Raw genomic sequence first — 19,336 nt, forward strand, 5'->3', positions numbered from 1 at the left:
GCAAAGAGCTACTGGCTGGGGCCCAAATACAGCAAGGAGGGCCCTGAGAGCAACGACATCCGTCGCACCAACGTCCCGGACATCCGCGTGGCATACCGCAGTGAGACCCTGCTGGAAGAGCTCAACCTCATCACCCACGCTGTGCACACCAAGGAGCTGGACAACATCGATGAGGAAGACACCCTCTCCATGGCCCCCGTTGGGGCAGAAGGACACTAAATCAACAACCCCACCCCGACTTCTAACCCCCCCAGCCCCTCCCTGCATGACACTGAGGGGGTGCAGTATGAGTGGACTCCAGCTTGTTGTTTAACCTCTACCTCTTACCCCCTTATCCCCCTCCCACTAGGGAATTGGACTGTGCACTCGTCGCTCAGCTCTCTTGTACTAAAGCCAAGGATACAATGCTCCCTGAGTGGCCCCATTTCTCTGTTGGTGATGGGGGTGGTCAGTATGGACTCATGTTCCAGTCCCCCCTTCTCCCTCAACCCAGGTTCCCTCTTCAACTCTCTCTGTTGGTGATGGGGTGGTCAGTATGGACTCATGTTCCAGTCCCACCTTCTCCCTCAACCCAGGTTCCCTCTTCAACTCTCTCTGTTGGTGATGGGGGTGGTCAGTATGGACTCATGTTCCAGTCCCCCCTTCTCCCTCAACCCAGGTTCCCTCTTCAACTCTCTCTGTTGGTGATGGGGTGGTCAGTATGGACTCATGTTCCAGTCCCCCTTCTCCCTCAACCCAGGTTTCCTCTTCAACTCTCTCTGTTGGTGATGGGGTGGTCAGTATGGACTCATGTTCCAGTCCCACCTTCTCCCTCAACCCAGGTTCCCTCTTCAACTCTCTCTGTTGGTGATGGGGGTGGTCAGTATGGACTCATGTTCCAGTCCCACCTTCTCCCTCAACCCAGGTTTCCTCTTCAACTCTCTCTGTTGGTGATGGGGGTGGTCAGTATGGACTCATGTTCCAGTCCCACCTTCTCCCTCAACCCAGGTTCCCTCTTCAACTCTCTCTGTTGGTGATGGGGTGGTCAGTATGGACTCATGTTCCAGTCCCACCTTCTCCCTCAACCCAGGTTCCCTCTTCAACTCTCTCTGTTGGTGATGGGGTGGTCAGTATGGACTCATGTTCCAGTCCCACCTTCTCCCTCAACCCAGGTTCCCTCTTCAACTCTCTCTGTTGGTGATGGGGGTGGTCAGTATGGACTCATGTTCCAGTCCCACCTTCTCCCTCAACCCAGGTTCCCTCTTCAACTCTCTCTGTTGGTGATGGGGGTGGTCAGTATGGACTCATGTTCCAGTCCCCCCTTCTCCCTCAACCCAGGTTTCCTCTTCAACTCTCTCTGTTGGTGATGGGGGTGGTCAGTATGGACTCATGTTCCAGTCCCACCTTCTCCCTCAACCCAGGTTCCCTCTTCAACTCTCTCTGTTGGTGATGGGGTGGTCAGTATGGACTCATGTTCCAGTCCCACCTTCTCCCTCAACCCAGGTTCCCTCTTCAACTCTCTCTGTTGGTGATGGGGGTGGTCAGTATGGACTCATGTTCCAGTCCCCCCTTCTCCCTCAACCCAGGTTCCCTCTTCAACTCTCTCTGGGTAGCCCATGTTTTTCCTCTCTACTTCTTTTGACTCCTCCCTATCTCTCTAATGCTCACTGTGAGATTTCAATCAGCACGGCCAAGGTTGGCAGGGGGATACATCCAGTGCTTGGATTATTTTCTAATACACATATGGGAGGAGAGAGACTGTAGCCTGAAGTCTTTTTTTTTCACCTCATCTGTTCTTCGATCAGTTCCTGGTTCACTTTCTCTGTCACTTTGATCTCCTGACCCTTCAAACCAATACTTCTGCCCTTTGCTTTGTCATGTGACCCTGCATGAGAAAAATGGTCACACAGTTCAGCCTGTGATTTGTTGGCATGTTTGTACCCATCACCTAAATTACACACACACACACACACACACACACACACACACACACACACACACACACACTGCACAGTTTAGCCGTCCTGAAAACTGCTCCTCTTCCATCACACAGTCGTGCTGCCTGAAGCTCATCTAGTTTAATATCTTCACAATGAAGTAGGGAAGCAGATACAACTTAACATAAATATTATGAGGGTGTTTGTTGTCCATGGGTCGCCTAACCTACACAACATGGACACACCTAAACAATGCATAGGTGAATGTTCCACCCCACATTGTTCCGACACCCGTTGCGCACTGATAGGAACAGTCACATGTAACTTAAAGTTTCATGGAAACCGCGGTAACAAACTTCTAATGTATGGACGTACTGAGTTAAGAAAAATGGAGAAAGGACCAAATCTGTGTGGCCTAGAAGCAGAAGTCGTGTACAATTCCAGTCTGTCTGCTGCTGGGTATCTGATGGCTTTCATCCTTCTCTGTGCTTCTGGAAGGTTGTAGGGATTTATTGGCTAAATGAGACCTCTCGGCCGGTCTCCCTGATCTAAGTCAGCTCTGAATGAAATAGCAGGAAGGACATTCAGCAGAGAAACGGCAGCAGCCATCAGGGCATGGAGCTGTGTACCTGACTGGTCTAGTGCAAACATTCCATTAAATTAATATTAATATCAATGTTATTTTTATTTAACAAGTCACATTAGTTATAGAATATGCAGACAAAAAGAGTAGATTTATACTATTCCATGATGTGTACAATATACTAAATATCTAAAAAGGATATAGATACATGTGTGTATATCTAAAGAAGAGGTACATGTCTGTGTATATCTAAAGAAAATATATCAGTCTGGTAGTGGATGCTTAGAGGTGTGTATGATAAGAGATGTTAAACCACAGCTTTGTTTTCCAAGCACAAGTCAAGAAGAATGTCAGGGAGGCTCCCCTGTCCCCTTACAATTACCTCAACACTCAGTGTGTGTGTGTGTGTGTCGCTCCCACACCCCTTGGAGACCAGGACAGACCCCGGGGACTGACCTCTGGGCCCACTATGTTAGTTATTGCATGCAGTGCCCTGTATGCACCAAACCAGACAGGTGAAGGCCTTACCACTGCTAGCCTGTCACTCTCCGTTTTCATGCCCTGCTGCAACGCCTCACTCCTCATCAACCATAACACCTTTCCTCTTCAAGCTTAAGCATTTTTGCTGTCCTAACATCAAGGAACTGATACCAGGCTGCGTGCTGTATGTTAAAGTACTTTATCCTTTATCTACCCAGGCCTTCCAGTGAAGTGGAAGAAGCGTTTTTAACAATGCTCTGCTTTGCCTGCATTTCCACCGTGCATCTGATGTTGTGCATGTCTGCATGGACCACTGTGTGGCCACGGGAGTGTCTGGGAAGCTGGTTAAAGTGCTCTGTAATGTGAAAAAGCAACACATGACAATCCAAGGAAGTTGAACAACTTATGTATGAAGTATGTGTGCAGTCAATGATTGTTGTTAGTTTGAGTTCTGCAAAACAAACTCAAATCCAGCTCATCACTATGGCAACGCTCAAACGATGGGGAGACAAAGTTGCTTGGTTGTTATCAGCATCAAATGAACTCACCCCCATCAGTCATGGTTTTCGTGGTCACCAAAACAGATGTGATCTGTACCATAGAGATCCTATTGTAATTCCTAATTCTATGTTCTGTAAATTCACCCCCATCTCACCCAACGAGCCTTTTCCTCATCGGACCTCTTCTGTGATTCAAACTGTGGGAGTTCTATTTGTACAGTCCTATTATTTGCCAAGACTGTTAACTACTGGGCCCTAGTTGTAAAATGTTCACCACGCATTGCATACCATTACCTACCAGCCCATTTTAAAAACCTAAGTGTGACAAAAGCCACACAAAATATATGAGTAAATGTTTGAGAAACCAGATAATTTAGGACAAGCTGAACATGGGGATGGATTTAATATATAAAGTGTATTTTTTTAAAGGCTATGGAAATAAAAGGTTTATATAAACAGTATATCAATATCTAGATCACAAACTTGAAGTTTCGTTGCTGTAGATCATTTTAAACTGCCCTTGTTTAAGCAGAAAGATGTATTTTGTCATATTATTATTGGCCTAGTCTTTCACTAGATTTACAATGGGACTCAATATTTCCATGTATATTCTTTTATTATTTAGTATTTGAATCGTTTTTCTGGTGTTCTTGTTGTGTTAGGACTGTTGAAGTGTTCCATGTAGCTCTCCCTCAGTAGAGTATTGAGTGATGTTGATCAAGTTAACTAGGGTTATTTGGAGTTGCCTTCATCAATGGTAGGACCCAGAGCCATAATGGGTAAGTGCCCAGAGCCATGGGTAAGTGCCCAGAGCCATGCCTATGTAATCTGGCTGTACATTCACACCTAAACACCCACTCAAACACTGTAATCCTTCCCACAGACATACAGCCATAGACTGGAACACTGTTTCTCTTTGATTGATCCAAAGAGGCTTTAAAAAACAAGCAACCGTTTAGTACAACTTTTGATTTGATTCTTTGAAATTGTATTTTGCAGGGAATTAGAGGATGCATGTATGATTTGAAGGGTTTGTGTCTCCTCATGTGGAGTAGGATGTGTGTAGTTACTTGATAAACGATCAGACATCCATGTTTAGATCCAGGTGTGGCTCACTGAGGGACCCAACAACTTCGTTGACCTTTACCTTTTCATTTCCGTCTGTTCATTTCAGATTGTCCATCAGAGTTCACAGATGTGTTCTTTCAAAACCTCACAAACTCCTGTTGTTGGTCTCCATCTGTAAAATGAGTTTAGTTTCTTTGCTTGTTTATAAACTACAATGCTAGCGAACCTGTTGGTTCTACTGGTACCATAGACCACACTTTATCAAGCTTCACTAAGGACTGAAATATGTATTTCTGTTCCAATCGAAAGAGCACACAAACAAAGTTGGAAGAAATAAGTAAAATGCTGTTTGTTTTCTTGCACTGTGTTCAGTAGTGCAAAGAGTCTTGGGCAGTAGTGATATACCGTGTGTTGTCATCACAGAACACAAACCAATTAATCAGTCAATTATCACTTCGAGTTTTGTTTTTTGTTCATTTGATTTTCTCATTGCAAAATCACATAGTATTCTTTTCACTTCATTATGTTTAATACAAAGAGTTTGTTGACTTGTTTTGTGCCTCCATTCATTCATTCATTGTTTGTTTTAGACATTTGAATGTTTTTCCATGAAAGGTCTATTGTAGTCACTATCATGACTTTAAATGAATGCCAATGTTTTACATTTACTCAAATGCTTCTGATATGGTACATGTGTAACGTTGAAAAATGAAATAAAGCATGTTTATTCATCTAACGTGTTGTGTCCTACATCATTCATTCAGTTGTTGGCTGGTGTCATTCAGCTAATTTACTTAAGTCAAATAATACAAGTGATTTATATGGACAGACAGAGCCAACATTGAGATACATGATTAGTTTACAGAGATACAGACGGACTTACATGTCCATACATATCACTACCAAAATAAAATGTATATCAATTGATTACATTTCAGATACATCAAAAACAAGATACATAAAGTATTATAACACTTAACATACATTTCTACATGTATAAATGGTGACTTTAATAAATTAATCAAGATCAATCATAGAATCAAGTGGCATCAACACTGGTTTGATACAATACATATGCTAAACATATTTAAGTTAAAACAGTTGATACAGAATATATATAGAGAGAATCTGTCTTTAAGTATTGGATCTGATCAAATGCACATATCGTATTTTTTACTAAATGTAACCAACACGAGCTTTGATACGTCCGTCCTACATACTTCTAACTAAATTCTGCTTACTTTGTTTTCAGTGGATATAATCACTATTTTCTCTACTGCACAGCGGAAATGTATAGCTTGAAGCTCAAGGGTTGAAACTCGTCTGTGTCCCGACTCGTCTGTGACTCTCTGGTCATCTTGTCTTCTCCCGTCCTAAGGCTCTATGGGCCTTATCTCACTGGCAAGCTGGAGTGGAAAGGAAAAACAAATCAGTTTGTTACCTGTCATGTACAAGAATATAAATCAACAGTTTTCGTGCTAAAGATAGAGTGGTGTGGGACTTACAGCCATGGCAGACTTGATGTTCTGGAGCTGGAAGAAGACCCGGCCCCCCTCCTCAGGACACACAATCTTCAGCTCCTCTCTTGTCATCCCCAGGAGCATGGAGCCACTCAGCACACCCAGACAGCGCACCGTGCTGAGAGAGACGGAGGAATGAACAAATCATGGAAAAGAGATACAATACTTATCCTGTAATTTTCTCATGCTCACTTTATAACTACTGTAGTCAATCACATGTATGCCTACAGAGATCAATAATCTATAGTTAATGTGATTGGGAGTTTGAGTGCTCTTACATTTTACTGAAGCCCTTGTGCTCCAGCCAGGCCTTCACTTGATTAGGCTTGGACCTCTTGGTTAGGGAGGGAGGACCACTGGTTTCCTAACGGGGGGGGAATAAAGTCTTGATAATTACACACTAATACAGTGCACTAAACACATGGAGCTCGATTCAGACTTAGGAAATCTATTCGTTTTTTATGTGTTTTGATTGAAGCACTTCTCAGTATTTGGTAAGCAGACTAACACTATATATACAAAAGTATGTGGACACCCCTTCAAATTAGTGGATTTGGGTATTTCAGCCACACACATTGCTAACAGGTGTATAAAGCCAAGCACACAGCCATGCAATCTCCATGGACAAACATTGCCAGTAGAATGGCCTTACTGAAGAGTTCATTGACTTTCAATATGGCACCGTCATAGGATGCCACCTTTCCAACAAGTCAATTCATCACATTTCTTCCCTGATAGTTGTGCCCCGGTCAACTGTAAGTGCTGCTAGTTTGAAGTGGAAACGTCTAGGAGCAGCAACGGCTCAACAGCGAAGTGGTAGGCCACACAAGCTCACAGAACACGACCCCCGAGTGCTGAAGCGCATAGTGCGTAAAAATTGTCTGTCCTATGTTGCAATATTTACTACCGAGTTCCAAACCGCATCTGGAAGCATCATCAGGACAAGAACTGTTCATCGGGAGCTTCATGAATTGGGTTTCCATGGCCCAGCAGCCACACACAAGCAGAATATCGCCATGCGCAATGCCAAGCGTTTGCTAGAGTGGTGTAAATCTCGTCGCCATTGGACTCTGGAGCAGTGGAAACGTGTTCTCTGGGGTGATGAATCACACTTCACCATCTGGCAGTCTGATGGACAAATCTTGGTTTGGAAGATGCCAGGAAAACTCTACCTGCCCCAATGCATAGTGCAAACTGTAAAGTTTGGTGGAGGAGGAATAATGGTCTGGGGCTGTTTTTCATGGTTTTGGCTCCTTAGTTCCAATGAAGGGAAATCTTAACGCTACAGCATACAATGACATTCTAGACGATTGAGTGCTTCCAACTTTGTGGCAACAGTTTGGTGAAGGCCCTTTCTTATTTCAGCCTGACAATTCCCCCGTGCACAAAGCGAGGTCCATACAGAAATGGTTTGTCAAGATCAGTGTGGAAGAACTTGATTGGCCTGCACAGAGCCCTGACCTCAACCCCATCAAACACCTTTGGGATGAATTGGAACGCAGACTACGAGCCAGGCCTAATCGCCCAACATTAGTGCCCAACCTCACTAATGCTCTTGTGGTTGTGGTCCCTGCAGCAATGTTCCAACATCTAGCGGAAAACCTTCCCAGAAGAGTGGAGGCTGTTATAGCAGCAGAGGGGGGACCAACTCCATATTAATGCCCATGATTTTAGTATGACTAGCAGGTGTCCACATACTTTTGGTCATGTAGTGTAAGTACATGACCAAAACAAGCTTTTTGGGAGTAAAAACTGAGAAACGCCCAGGCATATAATTAAAACATTCTGGAGTGCATAAATCAACTAGTTAGGTTGAGCCAAATTTCATCCCCGTAAATTGTGTAAACATACAATTAAAATTGGGAATAACAGCAGAGCTATTTATAGCCTAATTCACCTTGGAAAAGGGGCCGAAATACATGTCCTGTTGACATGAATTATAGTTTGCTTACATATGACGGGCTTCACATTCGTCTCCAGCAATAAGGAAAAATCATCTGAAACATTGGTAATTACAATCCCCTTCTCCAAACGTATAACTAATTTACCTAGCTCTTATCAATGTATACTTTACAGTGCATGGAGAATGGCGTTATTTCTTTCTGAAATAGGAGATGTTTTCTCACTTGGAACTGACAGGTGCTCAACCTTATTCATGGTTTCCTCGCGAGTAAAGGTGTTGGAATTATGAGGGAATTAAGTCAAGGTCAGAATAGGTGTATCTCTAGACACACCTCTGCCACTGTGATCACCTCCCCAAACTAATATCTGGCTGTCACATGCATTTCCTCATGCTTAAGATGAAGGTCAGAATACGCAGAGAGAAAGTGAATAAGGGAAAGGGAAAAGGGAATAAAGTTCCATTTCCACGGGCGTAACACGGGTCTGAGTTGCCCACATGGAGCATACACAACATAATAACACACAGCAGGCGTTCCAGTATAAAGTGTTGCTGAGTGTTGGGGTATCTTGCCTGCTTTTCCTGCTCCTTGTCCACTGACTCCAGTATGTTGTTGGGCACAAATCCCTGCTCCCCTCTGTCGCTCCTTACTTTCCACCATTTCCTGGACATGTCCAGTAGCTGTGGAAGCACAGAGCACACAAATGCTTCTGTCAAAACCTCCTCTTGGGCAGGCAGGCAGGCAGGCAGGCAGGCAGGCAGGCAGGCAGGCAGGCAGGCAGGCAGGCAGGCAGGCAGGCAGGCAGGCAGGCAAATAAACAGGCAGGCGCCATGCAGACAGACAGACAGACAGACAGACAGACAGACAGACAGACAGGCAGGCAGGCAGGCAGGCAGACAGGCAGGCAGGCAGGCAGACAGACAGGCGCCATGCAGGCAGACAGGCAGGCAGGCAGGCAGGCAGGCAGGCAGGCAGGCAGGCAGACAGACAGACGCCATGCAGGCAGACTTCAAAGTGCTCACCTGAACCACTTCTCCCTTGGAGATGCTCAGCTCTCTGTTGTTCCTTGCAGTGAAGTCATACATCACACGCATGTAACTGGAGTTTGGCTCATCTGGACTGAAAACACATACATAGAACTATAGACACACACAGAACAACATGTATCCATAATGCTTCCATGGCTTTTAAATAGTTTATAATTGTTTCTTAATGCATACCGTGATGGTGAAGGCTTCCATTGGGCCGAACTCTACAGGGGAATATTTTGAAAGAACTTATCGAAAGAAACCTTATTGAAACTTCCCAGCCTATAGAGAACTATAATATGCAGCTCACTGGGTATTTACCTTTTCAGGGGTGGAGAATGGACTCTGACTCTGCTGCCTCCTCTCAGGTTCTCTCTTCTCTGGCTCTCTCCCTGGAGGAGAGTGGGTCACCTCTGGGGGCTGCCAACCATCGTAGAACTCCAGAGTGTAGGTAGGGATGTCCTCATCATCCTCAGGCCATTTTGTACTGATAACCCATCAGGGACATGGAAGTACATTTGTATGCACAGAGCACCCCTGACTGACAGTAACTCCCCCAATTCCCTGATAAGCTACTAATTACTGATTCTCACCTGGGGATGTTCCAGGCGTCTCCCAGTGACTGCCACAGCTGGTCCTCCTCAGGGGTGGCTTCCTCACTCAGCAGACGGATACACTCAGGCTCCAGCAGGGGCGCCACGATGGTGGGGGGCAGCTCCTCAGGGCAGTGGGATACCACCTGGAGGAGGGAGGGGGTAGCGGAAGTGGTGGGAAACAAGCGCACATAACTCATTGATGGGAAGTTATCATACACTGTCAATTCATTTGCTCATATAATCAAATGGGACAGAAGGTAGGCAGGTTCAAAACATAACGTTGAAAAATATGATCATGGGTGAAGCCCTGTGTTGAAAACAAAGTTTGAGTAAGCAGTAACTTACAAATGCCAGGGTGGAGAAGAGGCAGTGGACGAATTCCGGAGCGCTGGGATTATTAATCTTTCCATTGAGCTCCCCCTATCACAATGAACAGACAAATGGTACTGGATTAAGCTCTCATATTAAATGAATAGCATTTATTAAATCATGAGTCCACAACAAAAAAATAACGGAGATATTTGAATACACACCAGAAGGTTGAACCCGTATTTGATTTTGTGGAGACAGGTTTTAAACTCCTCTGCTGGTGGCATGCCGTCAATGCCTCGGAAATGAAACAAATGGCATCAAAAAACTCAAACCTTAGACCATAGTTTTCCCAATGTCATCTTGAACCTGAATATGGGATATCCCAGGGGTTAAATAATGGGTTGAGGTGGGGGAGCCAAGATTAGGTTTAAGGTTATTCTAAGTTTTGGTTACCGAACTAACCCTGTCCCTAATTCTAGCTTCATGTCCACACCCCAACTCAACTCAACTCAACCCTTTCCCTTTCCCTTTCCCTTTCCCTATCCATAACCCTGACCCTAACCCTAGCTTCATGTCCACACCCCAACTCAACCCCTATCCATAGCCCTGACCCTAACCCTAGCTTCATGTCCACACCCCAACTCAACCCCTATCCATAACCCTGACCCTAACCCTAGCTTCATGTCCACACCGCAGCTCAACCCCTATCCATAACCCTGACCCTAACCCTTGCTTCATGTCCACACCCCAGCTCAACCCCTATCCATAACCCTGACCCTAACCCTTGCTTCATGTCCACACCCCAGCTCAACCCCTATCCATAACCCTGACCCTAACCCTAGCTTCATGTCCACACCCCAGCTCAACCCCTATCCATAACCCTGACCCTAACCCTTGCTTCATGTCCACACCCCAGCTCAACCCCTATCCATAACCCTGACCCTAACCCTAGCTTCATGTCCACACCGCAGCTCAACCCCTATCCATAACCCTGACCCTAACCCTAGCTTCATGTCCACACCCCAACTCAACCCCTATCCATAGCCCTGACCCTAACCCTAGCTTCATGTCCACACCCCAACTCAACCCTTACCCTATCTATTGCCCTGACCCTAACCCTAGCTTCATGTCCACACCCCAACTCAACCCTTACCCTATCTATTGCCCTGACCCTAACCCTAGCTTCATGTCCACACCCCAACTCAACCCCTATCCATAGCCCTGACCCTAACCCTAGCTTCATGTCCACACCCCAACTCAACCCTTACCCTATCTATTGCCCTGACCCTAACCCTAGCTTCATGTCCACACCCCAACTCAACCCTTACCCTATCTATTGCCCTGACCCTAACCCTAGCTTCATGTCCACACCCCAACTCAACCCTTACCCTATCTATTGCCCTGACCCTAACCCTAGCTTCATGTCCACACCCCAACTCAACCCCTTACCCTATCTATTGCCCTGACCCTAACCCTAGCTTCATGTCCACACCCCAACTCAACCCTTACCCTATCTATTGCCCTGACCCTAACCCTAGCTTCATGTCCACACCCCAACTCAACCCTTACCCTATCTATTGCCCTGACCCTAACCCTAGCTTCATGTCCACACCCCAACTCAACCCTTACCCTATCTATTGCCCTGACCCTAACCCTAGCTTCATGTCCACACCCCAACTCAACCCTTACCCTATCTATTGCCCTGACCCTAACCCTAGCTTCATGTCCACACCCCAACTCAACCCTTACCCTATCTATTGCCCTGACCCTAACCCTAGCTTCATGTCCACACCCCAACTCAACCCTTACCCTATCTATTGCCCTGACCCTAACCCTAGCTTCATGTCCACACCCCAACTCAACCCTTACCCTATCTATTGCCCTGACCCTAACCCTAGCTTCATGTCCACACCCCAACTCAACCCTTACCCTATCTATTGCCCTGACCCTAACCCTAGCTTCATGTCCACACCCCAACTCAACCCTTACCCTATCTATTGCCCTGACCCTAACCCTAGCTTCATGTCCACACCCCAACTCAACCCTTACCCTATCTATTGCCCTGACCCTAACCCTAGCTTCATGTCCACACCCAAACTCAACCCTTACCCTATCCATTGCCCTGACCCTAACCCTAGCTTCATGTCCACACCCCAACTCAACCCTTACCCTATCCATTGCCCTGACCCTAACCCTAGCTTCATGTCCACACCCCAACTCAACCCTTACCCTATCCATTGCCCTGACCCTAACCCTAGCTTCATGTCCACACCCCAACTCAACCCTTACCCTATCTATTGTCCTGACCCTAACCCTAGCTTCATGTCCACACCCCAACTCAACCCTTACCCTATCCATTGCCCTGACCCTAACCCTAGCTTCATGTCCACACCCCAACTCAACCCTTACCCTATCTATTGCCCTGACCCTAACCCTAGCTTCATGTCCACACCCCAACTCAACCCTTACCCTATCTATTGCCTTGACCCTAACCCTAGCTTCATGTCCACACCCCAACTCAACCCCTATCCATAGCCCTGACCCTAACCCTAGCTTCATGTCCACACCCCAACTCAACCCTTACCCTATCTATTGCCCTGACCCTAACCCTAGCTTCATGTCCACACCCCAACTCAACCCTTACCCTATCTATTGCCCTGACCCTAACCCTAGCTTCATGTCCACACCCCAACTCAACCCTTACCCTATCTATTGCCCTGACCCTAACCCTAGCTTCATGTCCACACCCCAACTCAACCCTTACCCTATCTATTGCCCTGACCCTAACCCTAGCTTCATGTCCACACCCCAACTCAACCCTTACCCTATCTATTGCCCTGACCCTAACCCTAGCTTCATGTCCACACCCCAACTCAACCCTACCCTATCTATTGCCCTGACCCTAACCCTAGCTTCATGTCCACACCCCAACTCAACCCTTACCCTATCTATTGCCCTGACCCTAACCCTAGCTTCATGTCCACACCCCAACTCAACCCTTACCCTATCTATTGCCCTGACCCTAACCCTAGCTTCATGTCCACACCCAAACTCAACCCTTACCCTATCCATTGCCCTGACCCTAACCCTAGCTTCATGTCCACACCCCAACTCAACCCTTACCCTATCCATTGCCCTGACCCTAACCCTAGCTTCATGTCCACACCCCAACTCAACCCTTACCCTATCCATTGCCCTGACCCTAACCCTAGCTTCATGTCCACAACCCAACTCAACCCTTACCCTATCTATTGTCCTGACCCTAACCCTAGCTTCATGTCCACACCCCAACTCAACCCTTACCCTATCCATTGCCCTGACCCTAACCCTAGCTTCATGTCCACACCCCAACTCAACCCTTACCCTATCTATTGCCCTGACCCTAACCCTAGCTTCATGTCCACACCCCAACTCAACCCTTACCCTATCTATTGCCCTGACCCTAACCACCATTACCCTAACACTTACTTTGGTTTATCATACCCTTATTCTACTTTTCTCTTTGGACACATACAGTAGCTCTGGCTCAATTTAACCACTGGTGTAGCCTTTTTGGGAATAAGGGGAAATACATTTCTAAATCACCTTTATCCTTGTTCTTCTTCTTTTTTTTCTTGTTTTTCATCTCGGCTTTGGCTGCTATAGCAGCGACTTGGCCCATAAACATCTCAATATCATTGAAAATATGATTCAAGATGTCCTGTGGAAAAGAAACAAGAAAATGTTGTACAATATTCATATGCAACCCACTAAAAGTACCTTAAACAATCATCCACAGTACTGCTAACATTAATAATATATTAATAGAGGCAGAGTACTGACCACATTCCTATCAGTCTCTGCGTATGGGCGTGGATGTGAGACAGGGGCTGTCTTGTCCTCCATAAAGAGGGGTTGGACTGAGGTTTCCTTCCTGTGAGGAGAGGGCTCTTCTCTGGGCATGGGCGGTGTAGGTGTAGGATCTTCATCTATTGAACACACACATTGATAAATACAGAACTGATTTGATTTCAAGATATTTGGCATCACCTTGACTAAAGCTATTCATCTGTCATTAACATTAGAAACAAACCCTTGACCAAATCGTCTCAGGGTTTCTTACAGTGATCGAGACAAGCTCACAACCGGAGTCCTCTTGATCAATGGTTTCCAATGACTACAGAGGTATTTTGGGTTGGAGCATGCCATTGACTTACCATAGTCCGGTGCGCTCCATTGAGCTGAGGGTTCTTCTGGAGGAGTCCATTCTCTCTGCTCAGGGGGTGGGCCAGTTTTCTGATGATTCCTAACTATTTGATGGCCAGACATAACTTCTAGATTGACCCTGCTAGAGAGGAGAAGAGGTTTACCCAGAGAAAATGAGCATATACTGTGATAACCTACAGTAAACCACCAATTTATACGCATTTGTAGACTGTTATTACCTGTTGTTGCTGTGATTGCTAAAGTCATCTCTCTGGTGAGGGAGTGCTCTCTCTAGGTCCCGTTTTATGAAATCGGCCTGAAATGAATCACCAACATCCATTTAAAACCATTTTGAAACATGAGAGTAACATAATGATCATAATACAGGCTGGTGACAAGGTCAGGGATGAATAACAGTCTCCTCACCCGGAGGTCCTCACACTGGAACATGAAGACACTGGTGGTCCTCTTGCTGTGGTCCTTGACGGTCGCGGTCAGCAGGGAGTTGTACACACAGCTGTCCATCACAGCCTTCAGCTCCACAATGCTGCTCAGAGGCAGGGACTCCAGCTCCTCCTAAACCCCACACAGGGAGAGGGGAGAGGGGAGAGGGGAAAGGGGAAAGGGGAGGATGGGGAGAAGGGAGGAGGGGGAGAGGGGAGGAGAGGGAGGTGATAAGAGAATAGTAGGTCATGAATCAGAACTGATAGAGATTTTTAAGCCATCTGTACATTTGAAAAGGCAAAGATAAATGTCAAATGACAAACAGAAACCATAGCTATTACTGCCTGTATGTTGTGTACAGCCTGTATGTTGTGTTGTGTACAGTATGTATGTTGTGTTGAGTACAGCCTGTATGTTGTGTTGTGTACAGTATGTAAGTTGTGTTGAGTACAGCCTGTATGTTGTGTTGTGTACAGTATGTAAGTTATGTTGTGTACAGCCTGTATGTTGTGTTGTGTACAGTATGTATGTTGTGTTGTGTACAGCCTGTATGTTGTGTTGTGTACAGTATGTAAGTTGTGTTGAGTACAGCCTGTATGTTGTGTTGTGTACAGTATGTAAGTTGTGATAGGTACAGTATGTATGTTGTGTTGTGTACAGTATGTAAGTTGTGTTGAGTACAGCCTGTATGTTGTGTTGTGTACAGTATGTAAGTTGTGATAGGTACAGTATGTATGTTGTGTTGTGTACAGCCTGTATGTTGTGTTGTGTACAACCTGTATGTTGTGTTGTGTACCATATGTATGTTGTGTACAGTATGTATCTTGTGTTGTGTACAGTATGTATCTTGTGTTGTGTACAGTATGTATCTTGTGTTGTGTACAGTATGTATCTTGTGTTGTGTACAGTATGTATCTTGTGTTGTGTACAGTATGTACACTACCGTTCAAAGGTTTGGGGTCACTTAGAAATGTCCTTGTTTTTGAAAGAAAAGCACATTTTTTGTCCATTAAAATAACATCAAATTGATCAGAAATACAGTGTAGACATGGTTAATGTTGTAAATGACTATTGTAACTGGAAACGGCAGATTTTTTATGGAATATCTACATAGGTGTACAGAGGCCCATTATCAGCAACCATCACTCCTGTGTTCCAATGGCACTTTGCGTCAGCTAATCCAAGTTTATCATTTTAAAATGCTAATTGATCATTAGAAAACCCTTTTGCAATTACATTAGCACAACTGAAAACTGTTGTTCTGATTAAAGAAGCAATACAACTGTCCGCCTTTAGACTCGTTGAGTATCTGGAGCATCAGCATTCGTGGTTTCGATTACAACTCAAAATGGCCAGAAACAAAGAACTTTCTTCTGAAACTCATGTCTATTCTTGTTCTGAGAAATTAAGGCTATTCCATGTGAGAAATTGCCAAGAAACTAAAGATCAATGTTTAACCATCTAGCGTTCAGCAAAATAACAACACAATGTCAAATACAGGTAGCCTAGTCAAATAATAAACAGCCAATCACATTAACCATTACTCTCTCGCGGGGAACCTTCACTCTTGCGGAGACATTTAAAAACGAAACATGACAATTTGAAAAATAAGCCAGTTTTTTGAGCGAGAATAAAGACAACTTTCGAGTAGTGAGACATGTATAAAAGCAACAGATACCGTTAATAAGAAGCATCTTATATGGTGAGCAACTGAGTGGCTAGGACAGGCAAGCCCCATACTATTGTGGAGGACTTAATTCTTCCTGCTGCCGCAGATATGGCTGGGACAATGCTGGAAGAAAAGGCCAAAAAAACTATATAGACAATGTCTTCATCAAACAACACTGTTTCACGACGCATCTGAGATGTTTTGAAATAATTACTGCTGGGCTTGTATGCAAAGACGTGACGGACCTGGCACAGCTCCTGGTATATGTCCGTTATGTTTATGAGGGGTCAATTAAGGAAGACATCCTCTTCTGCAAATCACTGGAAACCAGGACAACATGATTTTTATATATATATATTTTTTTAGCCCAATTGGTAGTAGTTACAGTCTTGTCTCATCGCTGCAACTCCCGTAAGGACTCGGGAGAGGCAAAGGTCGAGAGCCATGCGTCCTCCGAAACACAACCGCACTGCTTCTTGCACAGCCAACCCGGAAGCCAGCCGCACCAATGTGTTACACCGTATATCTGGCTACCTGGTAAGCGTGCACTGTGCCCGGCCCGCCAGCTTTGTGACATCAAATGGACTTTGGTGGCCAAGCTGTGTTGGTATCTGTACTGATGGCGCAAAAGCCATGACAGGGAGAAATAGTGGAGTGGTAACGTGCGTGCAAGCAGTTGCTCCCGGCGCCACATGGGTACACTGCAGCATCCACCGAGAGGCTCTTGCTGCCAAGGGAATGCCTGACAGCTTGAAAGACGTTTTGGACACGACAGTGAAAATGGTTAACTTTGGTTTAAGCAAGGCCCCTGAACTCTTGTGTATTTTCTGCACTATGCAATGATATGGGCAGCGACCATGTAACACTTTTACAACATACGCTGGTTATCAAGGGGCAAAGTATTGACACGTTTTTTTAATAGAGAGACAAGCTTAAAGTTGTCTTTACTGACCATAATTTTCGTCAATTGTCTGACCGCTTGCATGATGACGAGTTTCTCACACGACTGGCCTATCTGGGTGATTTTTCTAGCCTGAATGATCTGAGTCTAGGATTACAGGGACTCTTCTCAACTATATTCAATATGCGGGACAAAATTGAGGCTATGATTAAGAATTTGGAGCTCTTCTCTGTCTGCATTAACAAGGACCACACTCATGTCTTTCCATCATTGTATGATTTTTTGTGTGCAGATGAACTCAATCTTACGGACAATGTCAAATGTGATATAGTGAAGCACCTGAGTGAGCTGGGTGCGCAAATATGCAGGTTCTTTCCCGAAACGGACGACACAAACAACTGGATTCATTATCCCTTTCACGCCCTGCCTCCACTCCCCTTACCAATATCTGAACACAAGAACCTCATCGAAATTGCAACAAGCGGTTCTGTGAAAATGTAATTTAATCAGAAGCCACTGACAGATTTCTGGATCAGAGCTTCTTGCCTTGGCAAATCGCGCTGTAAGGACACCAATGCCCTTTGCAACCACATACCTATGTGGTCCTTCTGTAGCTCAGTTGGTAGAGCATGGCGCTTGTAACGCCAGGGTAGTGGGTTCGATTCCCGGGACCACCCATACGTAGAATGTATGCACACATGACTGTAAGTCGCTTCGGATAAAAGCGTCAGCTAAATGGCATATATTATTATATTATTATATTATGAGAGTGGATTCTCGGCCTTCACTAGCATGAAAACTAAATACAGGCACAGACTGGGTGTGGAAAATGATTTAAGACTAAGACTTTCTCCAATACAACCAAACATTGCAGAGTTATGGTCATCCTTTCTAGCACCCCCTTCTCATTAACCTGTGGTGAATTATTCACAATTTTTGATGAACAAATAAGGTTTTATATGTAAGATGGCTCAATAAAGAGCAAAATCATTGATTATTATTATATTATTATTTGTGCCCTGTTCCTATAAGATCTCTTTGTCACTTCCCAAGAGCTGGGTTGTGACAAAAACTGTATCTTATAGTGTATGTTATAGTGTGTGTTATAGTGTGTGTTATAGTGTGTTATAGTGTGTGTGTGTGTGTGTGTGGCAGGTTTACATGACTGCAAAAAAACAAACATTTGAGAGTGTGCTGACCCTGGTGCTAGAGGGGGTACACAGCTGGAGGTTGAATATTTGAAGGGGTACGGGACTATACAAAGTTTGGGAACTACTGCTCTAGAACACTTCATATCTGCCAGTGAACTATGGGTATAGCTTTGCCCATCCAATGTTTTAGTGTCAAGTGTAAAGTGTGTGCACCAACCTTGGTCTCGATGTCTGTTAGCAGCAGGTTCCCATCCCGCACCTCCAGGACCATGTCCTGCCCCCACACCCTACCCATCCCATCCAGTATATTCAGCCTCTCAACACAGTCATTCACATCACACACCTCCCCACCATCCAGGTCACAGGTGAACAGATGCTGGAGAACAGACACAGGGTTTATATAAGCATATGATATCACAGAAATAGCTGAGTATCTATTGTGATCAAAGGCAGACCATTATCATGGCTAGATGATGAGCATAGTAAAATCATATTGGATAAAACAAAACAATACCTCTACTCTATAATGGAATTTGTCCATAATCTTGGTGATAGAGTCTGCATACTCCTTCCTCTGCACTGATGGGATGCATGGAATGATTAACCCATTATGCATGGTTGCTTTTCACAAAACAATCTATAATAAACAATGCTTTAGGTAATCAGTTTCAATTTCTCAAGGTCAATAGTCAATGTTAATGGTCATGTTTTCTCTTTACTTACTATATATTGACTTGGCACTTGGCCTGGACAGATTTGATATCTGTGATGACCGATCATCCACTGAATAGCCACTGCCAGAAGAAAATTGAGAGGAAAGCATAATATAGATTCAATTTCAGAGGCAGAATATACAAGAGTTAAGAAGAGAAAAAAACATAAACGGGTTATAGCCACAATGCAAACACACAAGAGAACACCTACTTGGACTGGATGGACTGGACAGATCCTGCGTAACTGCTCGAGTCAAAGCCATAGGGACTGTTAGTCCTGTACATCCTTAAACACCTTGTTCACACAACTGTAACACAAGGAGACATCGAGACAGTAAAGACACGAGAACACCAGCACAACCTCAACCA

General features: G+C 44.9%; 2 protein-coding genes across 33 annotated transcripts in view; one reads left to right on the plus strand and one right to left on the minus strand.

Moving 5' to 3' along the window:
- LOC118372453 (AMP deaminase 2-like) overlaps nt 1-5,283 on the plus strand; it is a 63,684-nt gene extending 58,401 nt beyond the window's left edge. For 9 of the 25 annotated variants that reach the window (XM_052473528.1, XM_052473530.1, XM_052473532.1 and 6 more), the window contains 2 exons: nt 1-658; nt 740-5,283. In XM_052473528.1, the coding sequence (XP_052329488.1) occupies nt 1-219 (219 nt within the window). In that variant the 3' untranslated portion in view covers nt 220-658; nt 740-5,283. The other 16 variants (XM_052473508.1, XM_052473512.1, XM_052473511.1 and 13 more) reach the window with 16 other exon arrangements.
- LOC118372455 (epidermal growth factor receptor kinase substrate 8-like protein 3) overlaps nt 5,244-19,336 on the minus strand; it is a 19,612-nt gene continuing 5,519 nt past the window's right edge. For 7 of the 8 annotated variants that reach the window (XM_052473534.1, XM_052473535.1, XM_035758360.2 and 4 more), the window contains 19 exons: nt 19,179-19,275; nt 18,978-19,048; nt 18,769-18,833; nt 18,472-18,630; nt 14,516-14,665; nt 14,329-14,405; nt 14,101-14,231; nt 13,727-13,872; nt 13,490-13,604; nt 10,126-10,199; nt 9,938-10,012; nt 9,590-9,735; nt 9,318-9,483; nt 9,189-9,220; nt 8,991-9,087; nt 8,541-8,648; nt 6,346-6,431; nt 6,053-6,185; nt 5,244-5,953 (listed from right to left, as the gene is read on the minus strand). In XM_052473534.1, coding sequence (XP_052329494.1) covers nt 5,921-5,953; nt 6,053-6,185; nt 6,346-6,431; nt 8,541-8,648; nt 8,991-9,087; nt 9,189-9,220; nt 9,318-9,483; nt 9,590-9,735; nt 9,938-10,012; nt 10,126-10,199; nt 13,490-13,604; nt 13,727-13,872; nt 14,101-14,231; nt 14,329-14,405; nt 14,516-14,665; nt 18,472-18,630; nt 18,769-18,833; nt 18,978-19,048; nt 19,179-19,252 — 1,938 coding nt within the window. In that variant the 5' untranslated portion in view covers nt 19,253-19,275 and the 3' untranslated portion in view covers nt 5,244-5,920. The remainder of the gene's footprint in view (nt 5,954-6,052; nt 6,186-6,345; nt 6,432-8,540; nt 8,649-8,990; nt 9,088-9,188; nt 9,221-9,317; nt 9,484-9,589; nt 9,736-9,937; nt 10,013-10,125; nt 10,200-13,489; nt 13,605-13,726; nt 13,873-14,100; nt 14,232-14,328; nt 14,406-14,515; nt 14,666-18,471; nt 18,631-18,768; nt 18,834-18,977; nt 19,049-19,178; nt 19,276-19,336) is intronic. The other variant, XM_035758367.2, reaches the window with a different exon arrangement.

Source organism: Oncorhynchus keta, chromosome 21 (genome assembly GCF_023373465.1).
Source record: "Oncorhynchus keta strain PuntledgeMale-10-30-2019 chromosome 21, Oket_V2, whole genome shotgun sequence".
NCBI lineage: Eukaryota > Metazoa > Chordata > Actinopteri > Salmoniformes > Salmonidae > Oncorhynchus > Oncorhynchus keta.